This window comes from Salvelinus fontinalis, unplaced genomic scaffold (assembly GCF_029448725.1).
Source record: "Salvelinus fontinalis isolate EN_2023a unplaced genomic scaffold, ASM2944872v1 scaffold_0537, whole genome shotgun sequence".
In the NCBI taxonomy this organism is placed as follows: Eukaryota; Metazoa; Chordata; class Actinopteri; order Salmoniformes; family Salmonidae; genus Salvelinus; species Salvelinus fontinalis.
In genome coordinates, this window is record NW_026600746.1 from 1 (window position 1) to 11,279 (window position 11,279).

The following is an 11,279-nucleotide window of genomic DNA, read 5'->3' on the forward strand; positions in this document are numbered from 1 at the left end:
TCCTCAGTGGGCGACTCAGTGGGTGACAGCATTGAGGCAGTCAACCAAGTGAATGTGCTCCTTCTTGGAAGCCACTTTGGCCTGAAAAACAGACAAGTAGACAATAGAGAAAAATATTTGAAAGACAACCATTAACACTGGATATTAGTATAACAATAGTTAATAAATGATAACATATTACAGTACAAAAGACTATATAAGTATTACTGACAGGCTTCCTGTTCTTTCTTGTGAACAGTCTCCGTAGAGATGAGACGAATCCACCCCTTGTATTCTTCTGATTGGCAACAGCAGTGGATGAAACAATGTGGCCATCAGCGGTAGAGGTAGACATTTTCTCAGTAGAGTGCTCCAGGCTGGTAGCAATAGCATCACCTTCATGGACCGAAGCATTGCAACTCTCGGTTGAAAACATAGAAATAGTGATGACTAGACTACTTCTCTTGGTTGAGAAATCAGCAACATGGACCTCAGGTTGGTTGGAGTCTCTCAGTGTGGAATCATCACGATCCTTCACTCTAGCGTCACTGCTGAACAGCTCCTGAGACACTAGGCCTGTATCAGACTGGATCAGGTCATTCTCCACGATGTCAACACTGGTGGACAGAACCTGAGACACTAGGCCTGCAGCAGACTGGATCAGGTCATTCTCCACGATGGCAACACTGGTGAACAGAACCTGAGACACTAGGCCTGCAGCAGACTGGATCAGGTCATTCTCCACGATGGCAACACTGGTGGATAGAAGCTGAGACACTAGGCCTGCAGCAGACTGGATCAGGTCATTCTCCAGGATGGCAACACTAGTGGACAGAACTTGAGACACTAGGCCTGCAGCAGACTGGATCAAGTCATTCTCCACGACGGCAACACTGGTGGACAGAACCTGAGACACTACGCCTGCATCAGACTGGATCAGGTTGTCTTCCTCGATGGATACACTGGTGGACAGAACCTGAGGAGTCTGCAGGAGTGTCAGTGGCTCCCACTCATCCAGGAAGAAGCTCTCTACAGAGGGGAAGCTTCTTCCTTTCAGAGCTGGGGGAATGTAGGGGGTGTACCCAACAGTCCAGAGCAGAGAGCTGTCGATGGCATTCGCGTAGTGGTACTTGTCACCAAGTACCTCTGCAACGCTCTGACGGATGTTCTGACTCTCTGAATCTGGATCGCCACGGGTGTTGAGTTCGGTTACCGTTGAGATCCACCCTGAAAGAAACACCAACACAGGGTTAACTAAACTGATTTCAGCATTACAAGCAAGGGATATTCCTCATTGCATTCTTCATATTCTTCATGCATCTCAATAACATCGTATTTCTCCTGAAGTGTGCACTCATTCAATACTTTCAACAAATCTAAAAACATTGGCTAGTACCATATTAACCATATTTAATATACCAGTCATTTCCTTTCAAATCAGTGAAGGGAGGTGAACAACTGCACATTTTGGGTGGAAGGAGAGATACTTGGGACATGTAATATTTCATTGGCCTAAGTAACACCATATTCAGCTGGAAAACCTCATTTTGCATGGTTACATTGTTTGGTAACTAACAACAAACGCCTAAAGCCAAACCTTCTACGTTTTTTAAAATGTTCTTTCAACTAAGAATCACACATTAAATTAATATTTGTATTTAAAGACGGAAATGTATGTTATTGTTCCTACCTGAATTGACTTCGTTGTCCTTAATGGAACAATGTCTGTCTTCAGGGAAGATGAATGAAAAGCTTGCCATAATAATATTGTCTCTCTCGTTGTTTGTCGATCAAGAACTGAAGATTTTTTGAGAGTTCTGGATATATCTCTTGGGTTCTGGAGTTCCATGTGAAGCGTCGACATTGTGACCCTCTCGGTCGCATAGAGATGCAATACGTCATTACACATTGTTTCGAATCGGAATGGAATTCTAATTCGGTTTTCCACAAGCTCTAGCCATAAACAAAATGTAAACAAGTTTAATTTCTTATTTTTAATTGATTATAAAATATCGATTAAGCTAGTGTCATAACACCATAACAACGTTTATGCATTACTGCAAAGAGGCCGTGCGTAAAAACGCGGGACGTGCGCACTGTCACAGAAATGAGTGCCCTCAGCCCTGCGCTTTTCCTCACCTGGGAAGTGTAGGCGTACCCGCGCCTATAGTAATTTTGCCCTATCCAGTTCAGTGCCTTGTAAACACACTTGCACACATTCAGAAAACAACACTTTTTTCTACTACAATAAAGGGCTCTGGCTATAGGCATTATATGTTGGTTAGACAAACAGAAGGACAATTTGATATATTCTTGAGTCCTATTGTCTGTTATTTATCAAACAAAACTGACAAGAGTTCACCAAGAACATTTAGAAAATAATAGTATTTTAGGCAGAGGCTCAATACTTTATGCCAATGCAATGGCATATGACTGAGGCTCCACACACATGTGCAGTAGAATATTTGTTCAGGTAACATTGTACTGCGATATATATGAACATTACATATTTAGCAGATGATATTGCAGGTGTAACGAAATGCTTGTGTTCCTAGCTCCAACGGTGCAGTAATTTAAATGAGACGGTAGGCCTACTTAGCAGTAGTCAGCTACACATGTAATATCAAATGATTATTCATGAAATAGGGTAGGAACTCCTACAGGGATTCCTAATATGGGCATCCCTTGAATTCAACAGCTGATAAAAGCATTATCATAAGTGCTCCTATCTTTGCTTGCTGGATGATTCTGCAACTTCAGGCATTTTGTCCCTGCAAGCTTTCAGAAATTAAAACTTCATAACACACCACTTTACCAGTACTATAATTGTCTTTGATTTGTCTAGAAACCATATCTGATAATGGCTGCGATCATACATTCAGGAATTTATATATTTTTGTCATTTTTCTCAGACAGCCATTTCCATGATGTCATTAAACATCCATTTTAGTTGAAAATTAAATGTCATACAATGAATTTATATCACATTTATTATACATTTGTACATTAACTTGTATTTAATATTATTTTAAGTGATTTTTTTAGGTTTTCCTAATATTAATAATTCACCACGACACCTGAATGTATAAACTTTCCTTTGTGACATCTAAAAGCATTTATTTATTATGAAAAATAAGATATTTCCACCCAACCTTTTTGTGAGATTTTGATAACAACCATATGATTTCCCAATCTAAAACAAATGACACCTATGTCAAAAAAACGCATGAAAATACATTTTTATTGCAAACAACAACCACATAGGTGTCAACATTTATTTAATATAAGAGAAAAGTAAGATTCCAAAACTAGCCTATGGGCAGAGCTCAAGGAAGTAGGCTAGTGTTTTTATGAGATGGCCCTAGATAGCAGAGGGTTCAATGCATAGAAAAGCTCAGTGAACAAAGGGAAACTATATAATTTGTAGTATATCCAACAGGGGCGAAAATCTGAGATCAACCTTGGAGGGGACAATTACATTAAATTTTCTCAAAAGCAATTCCTGAGGGGGACACCAAAAGTAGTGCTGTAACACATAGCATACGTTGTTAAATGTATATTGAGGAACCATAATTCCTACAACTGGATAATTGATAGGTACAGTAGTTAACTGAAGGGTTTTCCCAACTTGTTCAAATGTTTAAATCATTATAATTCTACTACTAATAATAGTTATAGCAGTGCTCCTTACCAGTCCAGTATGTATGCAGGTATTCGTACTTACAACCAGCAATATCAAGAAAGGTCAGTAGGTGACAATGGTACTGTACACTGTATGGGTGTAGTTTTCATAAATACAATGAACATGGTGTGATCACATCTAAAAGAATCTCCATTGAGAACCATCACAAAGTTGGTCTCCGTATTGAATTGACCTTTTAATTTGACTTTTTCTGATACATTTATATAGTCATTAAATATGTCCACCTGGCTTGAGTCTATTACAATATCTTTGCAAGAACAAAAAGCTTAAAATAAGTACAGTTCTAAAAGCAAAATAACTACTTCAATGAAAAACCCAACTAAATCAACCAAAATATCCTTCAGTCAGTGTCTCAACTCTTCAAACAGCAGCTATGGACAAGTATGTCGCACAAAGTATGCAATTTTAAATAAAATAACATGAAATAAATCATTTGTAAGTGTACTGAAAACTACTAAACAAAAGAACAACTATCAATTACACCATGGGTTCTCAAACAGGGGTCCATGGACTAATTGCAAGGAGTCCGTGAAATAAAAAAGTGTAATGAATGTAGTCAGTACCACAAGGTTTCCAGTAAGTTTACATATAATATAGAGGGGGTGGAGGTCCCTGAGGACCGCTCAAAACCTTGCCTGCCTTGCCTCAAAATATGCAGGGGTTCCAGTACCCCAAAAAGGTTGAGAACCACTGCTATACACACTACTGAACAAAAGAACCGAGCATATGTATGCGGGTTTCCTCAACAACACATCAGTTGGCACTTTCGCAATGCCCTCGCCTGTTGTCTCCGACACCCTGTATAGCCCAATAAACTCCTTGTGAGGGACAAGGTCATGGTCAACATAACGCAGACAGACATTCTCCTGTTCAGCACCAGAGACATCTTGAGTACCATCAACAATTAATGAAAATTGTACAATCGGAAGAGACCTAATCTCAGCTGCAATGCCTCGAATGACTATTGGCCATGATGTTCAGAATTTCATTCTGTGCTTTGGGGCCTGTGTACATTGTGGTACGCTCTGTTAACCACTTCAGTAAAATGGGATCATCCTCTTCTGCCCTAAGTTTCAAAATCTGGTATAAATTCCCACTGTCATCCGTGTGGCCTCTAAAGGCTTGTCCCTGTCTTACTACATGCCGCACCGAACTAACAATTTTCATCAAGCAATGCCTTGCGTCATCCTGCTGTTTACCCCACGCGCTGGACATAACTGGACACTGATTGGATTTAGCTGGTGTGCTGTTACAATTACAAAGTGGCGGTGGGTTTGGCAATTTTGATGTGCTGTGAATTTTTCAATGCCTTTTCTCCAGTTCCTAAATCCTGCACTAATGAAGGCAGCATCAGCTCTTTGGCCAAAAGATGGCTGGCTTGAAAACCCTTGGCTACAGTGAAAACACAACACTCCTTTTATTGATGGATTATAATGTAGCCAGGGGAAATCGCGAAACCATCTCTCTTGAAACGTCAACACTCTGTTGGCAAGAGTTTGCGGTTCTATAAATTGTGGGTGTGGCTGATATGGTTTTGTGCCATCACTGTGGTAACTGGACAATGCTGTGCCACTGTCCCCTATACTGGTGCTGCTGGCAACAAGGGTGACACTTGGTCCTGCCGTGGCTGTGACACTGTCCTCTGAAGTCTCTCTCCCTGGCTCTTTCCCTTTCACCACCCTAACTGACTCAGTCTGTCTCCTAGAAAATAAATAAGGTGTTTGCCGTACTCCGAACTACCGGTACCCAAAACTACACAATTAATCACAACAGCAATACCATTACCGTAAACAAATCTTAGTTTAGTCACCAGTTTAAGTTGAGAGTGGGGGTATCCATGGCATTTTCCAATTATGTCCCTATTTTACAAGTCAAAAAAATTGAGAACCTTTCATAATGTTGCCAAACAAAGACTCAACAAACTTACCTGAGACTCCCTGTCTGCCAATCTGTCCTCAACTCTGCTGTCTGTGTGCCATCTGTTGCCTGCTCTGCCTAATGACATCATTGTGAAACATTTCCATTAGCATTTCACTTCTTTCTTATGAACATTTTATCAACTAGTCTTTGAGATATTAGGATACTAGAGTTCTTACTATGCGTTTTGGTGTACTGACAAATACTCTGATGTCCGTCTTCTTACTTTTTTCTGCCATTTTTCTACCTGGCTGGCTGGCTGGCCTAGCTGCACACACACACATTTACACAACACATGCTGCAACCTTTTGTAATTTAAATAGTTTGTTTCATATTGGCTGGTTTCCAACAATAGCTGAATTTGTAAAGCTAGCGAGCACCAATTCCGTTTCTGTGTGTTTGCTATAATCTTTGCTACCTGGTTAAATAAAGGTGAAATAAAATAAAATAAAAAAAGTTCACTAGCGACAATTTATCTTTTGCAACGAGACCATTATATATATTTAAGACAATGGTAGAAGAGAGTGTAGTTCTGTTCTGTTCAGTTTGGACTTCAGTTTATTGCTAACCTTATCACAGGGACGTCGAAGCACTACAGCTGCATGCTGATCTTGGAATAAACTGACGATAGCAAAGATTCCATCTTTGACGACGCCACATAAATGGAATAGGTACTAGCTAGCTTGATAGTTAATGTTTGCTTTAGTTTGCGCGCTAGCTCTGCAAATTCCCCTAGTGTGTGAACCCTGCCAACATAAAAATAAATAAATAACATTGCTATGAACCTGCTATGGATTGACTGAATTGACCTCACGTCAGTTACGTACATGTCCCTTTCGGACAGTAGATACGAACTCTCTATTACCTTGCCAGCTAAAGAACTGGCAGTGGATCAAACCATTGTGAGGCAAAGGGCGGGAGGGGGTCGCAATCTTTTGAAATTTAAATGCGCTATTAAGTGTCTATAATCAGCACAAGTGCTTGCATTGCATATTATTAATATTATTGAAATTACATAGTTATGTTTACAGTGATATATTGGGGGGGACAAATCATATTTTTCCCAAGATGGGGGGGTCGTGTCCCCCCCGTCCCCCCTGGGATTTCCGCCTATGATATCCAACACAGGTGTGGAGGGTCACCTGAATGTGAGAATCATCAAAGTGAACTGCCTGGATTTCACTGGTGTATTTACACAGGTAGTTCTCTGCCAAGTCAATCTGCACGATCATCCCCTCTTCCCGCAGATTCTCTTTTAATTCTCTCAGTTTGGAGTATTGGTGTTGTACACCTGTTTCCCCAACTTCTCTTTCAATCCTTTGGAGAAGTCCTCCAGTAGAATCTGCAGTGTGCCACACTCCCTTTCCTTTACTGTCAAATGTACAGTGAACTTCTCCATGTTTCCCTAATTGTTGTTCTTCTTCTCTCTCTTCAGCTTTGTTTTCCCAACCAAGCCACCATGTCTGCTCACCAGCATCAAAGTCAGATGTTTTAAGCTCTTTGGCTTGACAAAGGGAGCACTCTGGGTACATGTGCTCTTTCTTCAGATTCTCACAGCACAAAGACTCAACTAGGTTCTCAATGTTGCTGCAGCTGATCACTTTGTGATGCTGTAGTTTGTCAGCCATGAACTGGAGGTTGTCACGATCGTCATAATAAGCGGACCAAGGCGCAGTGGGATATGAGGACATCTTCTTTTACTAGAGATGACGAAACACGAAACAAACACTTTTACAAAACAAAACAACAAACTACCGTGAAGCTACAAACGTTAGTGCATGCACAAGCTACCAACGTTCAACATAGACAATTACCCACAAACACCTAAAGCCTATGGCTGCCTTAAATATGGCTCCCAATCAGAGACAACAATAAACAGCTGTCTCTGATTGAGAACCAAATCAGGCAACCATAGACTTTCCTAAACACCTACACTGAACACAACCCCATACATAGTACAAAACCCCCTAAACAATACACACACCCTAAACTAGACAAAACACACAAACATCCCCCATGTCACACCCTGACCTAACTAAACTAATCAAGAAAATATATATAATAAAGGCCAGGGTGTGACAGTAACCCCCCCCCCCCCCCCCCAAAGGTGCGGACTCCGGCCGCAAAACCTGACACAGACGGGGAGGGTCCGGGTGGGCCTTCCTATGGTGGCGGCTCCGCTGCGGGACGTGGACCCCCCCTCCACCATAGTCACTACCCGCTTAGGTGGTGCCTCTGGAACGGCGAGTCCCGGACTGAATACCATTCCATAGGGCGCCACTGGACTGAGGGGAAGCTCCGGATTGAGGGGCAGCTCCGGATTGAGGGGCAGCTCCGGACTGAGGGGCAGCTCCGGACTGAGGGGCAGCTCCGGACTGAGGGGCAGCTCCGGACTGAGGGGCAGCTCCGGATTGAGGGGCAGCTCCGGACTGAGGGGCAGCTCCGGACTGAGGGGAGCAACTCCGGACTGAGGGGCAGCTCCGGACTGAGGGGCAGCTCATGACTGGCAGATGGCTCTGGCGGATCCTGGCTGACTGGCTCTGGCGGATCCTGGCTGGCTGGCTCTGGCGGATCCTGGCTGGCTGGCTCTGGCGGATCCTGGCTGGCTGACGGCTCTGGCTGGTCATGGCTGGCGGACGGTTCTGGCTGCTCATGGCTGGCGGACGGCTCTGGCTGCTCATGGCTGGCGGACGGCTCTGGCTGCTCATGGCTGGCTGACGGCTCTGGCTGGTCATGGCTGGCTGACGGCTCTGGCTGCTCATGGCTGGCTGACGGCTCTGGCTGCTCATGGCTGGCGGACGGCTCTGGCTGGTCATGGCTGGCGGACGGCTCTGGCTGCTCATGGCTGGCTGACGGCTCTGGCTGCTCATGGCTGGCTGGCGGCTCTGGCTGGTCATGGCTGGCTGGCGGCTCTGGCTGGTCATGGCTGGCTGGCGGCTCTGGCTGGTCATGGCTGGCGGACGGCTCTGGCTGGTCATGGCTGGCGGACGGCTCTGGCTGCTCATGGCTGGCTGACGGCTCTGGCTGGTCATGGCTGGCTGGCGGCTCTGGCTGGTCATGGCTGGCTGGCGGCTCTGGCTGGTCATGGCTGATTGGCGGCTCTGGCTGGTCATGGCTGATTGGCGGCTCTGGCAGATCGTGGCTGACTGGCGGCTCTGGCAGATCCTGGCTGACTGGCGGCTCTGGCAGATCCTGGCTGACTGGCGGCTCTGGAAGATCCTGGCTGACTGTCGGCTCTGGAAGATCCTGGCTGACTGGCGGCTCTGGAAGATCCTTGCTGACTGACGGCTCTGGAAGATCCTGGCTGACTGGCGGCTCTGGAAGATCCTGGCTGACTGGCGGCTCTAGCGGCTCCTGACTGACGGACGGCTCTGACGGCTCGGGACAGACGGGCGGCTCTGACGGCTCGGGACAGACGGGCGGCTCTACTGGCTCGGGACAGACGGACGGCTCAGATGGCGCTGGGCAGACGGATGGCTCAGATGGCGCCGGGCAGACGGATGGCTCAGATGGCGCCGGGCAGACGGATGGCTCAGATGGCGCCGGGCAGACGAATGGCTCAGTTGGCACCGGGCAGACGGATGGCTCAGATGGCACCGGGCAGACGGATGGCTCAGATGGCGCCGGGCAGACGGATGGCTCAGATGGCGCCGGGCAGACGGATGGCTCAGATGGCGCCGGGCAGACGGATGGCTCAGATGGCGCCGGGCAGACGGATGGCTCAGATGGCGTTGGGAAGACGGATGGCTCAGATGGCGTTGGGCAGACGGATGGCTCAGATGGCGTTGGGCAGGTAGGCGGCTCAGACGGCGCTGGGCATACGAGCAGTGCAGGCGGCGTTGGGCAGGCGGCCGACTCTGACCTGCTGAGGCGCACAGTAGGCCTGGTGCGTGGTGCCGGAACTGGTGGTACCGGACTGGAGACACGCACCTCAAGGCTAGTGCGGGGAGCAGGAACAGGGTACACTGAGTTCTCGAGGCGCACTATAGGCCTGGTGCATGGTACCGGGACTGGTGGTACCGGACTGAGGGCACGCACCTCAGGGCGAGTGCGGGGAGAAGGATCAGTGCGTACAGGGCTCTGGAGACGCACATTAGGCCTAGTGCGTGGTGCCGGCACTGGTGGTACCGGGCTGGGGACACGCATGTCAGGGCTAGTGCGGGGAGCAGCAACAGGACGCACAGGACTCTGGAGACGCACAGGAGGCTTGGTGCCGGAACTGGTGGTACCGGGCTGGGGCGGGGAGGTGGCACCAGAAATACCGGACCGCAGGCGTACTGGCTCCCTTGAGCACTGACCCTGCCCAACCTTACCTGGTTGTATGCTCCCCATCGCCCGACCAGTGCGGGGAGGTGGAATAACCCGCACCGGGCTATGTAGGCGAACCGGGGACACCATGCTTAAGGCTGATGCCATGTAAGCCGGCCCGAGGAGACGCACTGGAGACCAGACGCGTTGAGCCGGCTTCATGGCACCTGGCTCAATACTCAATCTAGCCCGGCCGATACAAGGAGCTGGTATGTACCGCACCGGGCTATGCACACGTACAGGAGACACCATGCGCTCTACTGCGTAACACGGTGTCTGCCCGTACTCTCGCTCTCCACGGTAAGTACAGGGAGTAGGCGCAGGTCTCCTACCTGACTTCGCCACACTCCTTTTTATCCCCCCCCCCCCCCAAGAATTTTTTGGGGCTGACTCACAGGCTTCCTACCGCGTCGTCGTGCTGCCTCCATTGTCTAGATTAAACTAATTTAAAACATTATTAAATAAGCCTAAAGTTTAAAAAAAATACAATTAATAACATGATGGACTTTAGTCATTTCCACCACAGTTAAGTTTGTGATGGAAATGACTGTGATGGAAATGAGCTTCTACAATTATTGGAGAAAAATGACAGGCTGCTTAGCATGCTTTTGCTAGTATTACAGCTAGCACATAGTTTACACTAAATACATCAAATATATAAAAAAACATTAAATTCTACCACGAATTAAATAAATTATAGCTTGTTTGGAAATGACTGACAATAAAAAATATTCTCTACACAAACAATATTTACCTAGATTTTTCTTTAGCTTCTGGACATCACATCTCGAACAACTGTCTGCTGCAGCCATGTGCTTCAGTGTCACAATACGGTAACTAAATTAAATTAACATTCTCTTGAAAAAACATTAACGAGGAATTTGCCCTCAGTGGTGGACATGTGTGTAAAAAACAATATAAAGGGCATACTCACAATAAATATTGATATATATTTCATTTAATTGACACTTTCTCGAGTAGATAACCTTGTATAATGTGTAATTATTCATGTTTTATAATAGAAAAACATAGTAGAAGCTCAAAAATCTGGGTCATGGACAAGGGCAAAACAGTGAAATTGAGGTATAAAATGCATATGAAAAGTAGCTAAAATACTTGACAGAGGTGTTAAAAAAATCTGGAGCGATTGCAATGTGAATTTAATATAATACTTATAAAGAACAACAATATATATATTTTTTTTTAAATAAAATCCACAAAATGTACCAAGAGGACATAGAAGTGCCCGTAGTTGAAGAATCCCCCTTGTTACTCCATCCTAAGGAACTGCAATCTCAGGAAAAGTGCACATTGTGCAGCTTTTTAAAACGTTGCAGTTATTACACCAGACCGGGTGACGTGATAAATCACG

The 11,279-nt window shown here is 45.7% G+C and overlaps 1 protein-coding gene across 1 annotated transcript; it reads right to left on the reverse strand.

The window, feature by feature from the left end:
• Window positions 1-15: 15 nt before the first annotated feature.
• Window positions 16-2,046, reverse strand: LOC129846424 (uncharacterized). Its single transcript, XM_055914352.1, has 3 exons — window positions 1,670-2,046; window positions 212-1,206; window positions 16-81 (listed from the first exon to the last, which is right to left on the reverse strand). Exons 1-3 carry the CDS (start codon window positions 1,737-1,739, stop codon window positions 16-18), a joined length of 1,131 nt encoding a protein of 376 aa, XP_055770327.1. The 5' UTR covers window positions 1,740-2,046.
• Window positions 2,047-11,279: the final 9,233 nt, after the last annotated feature.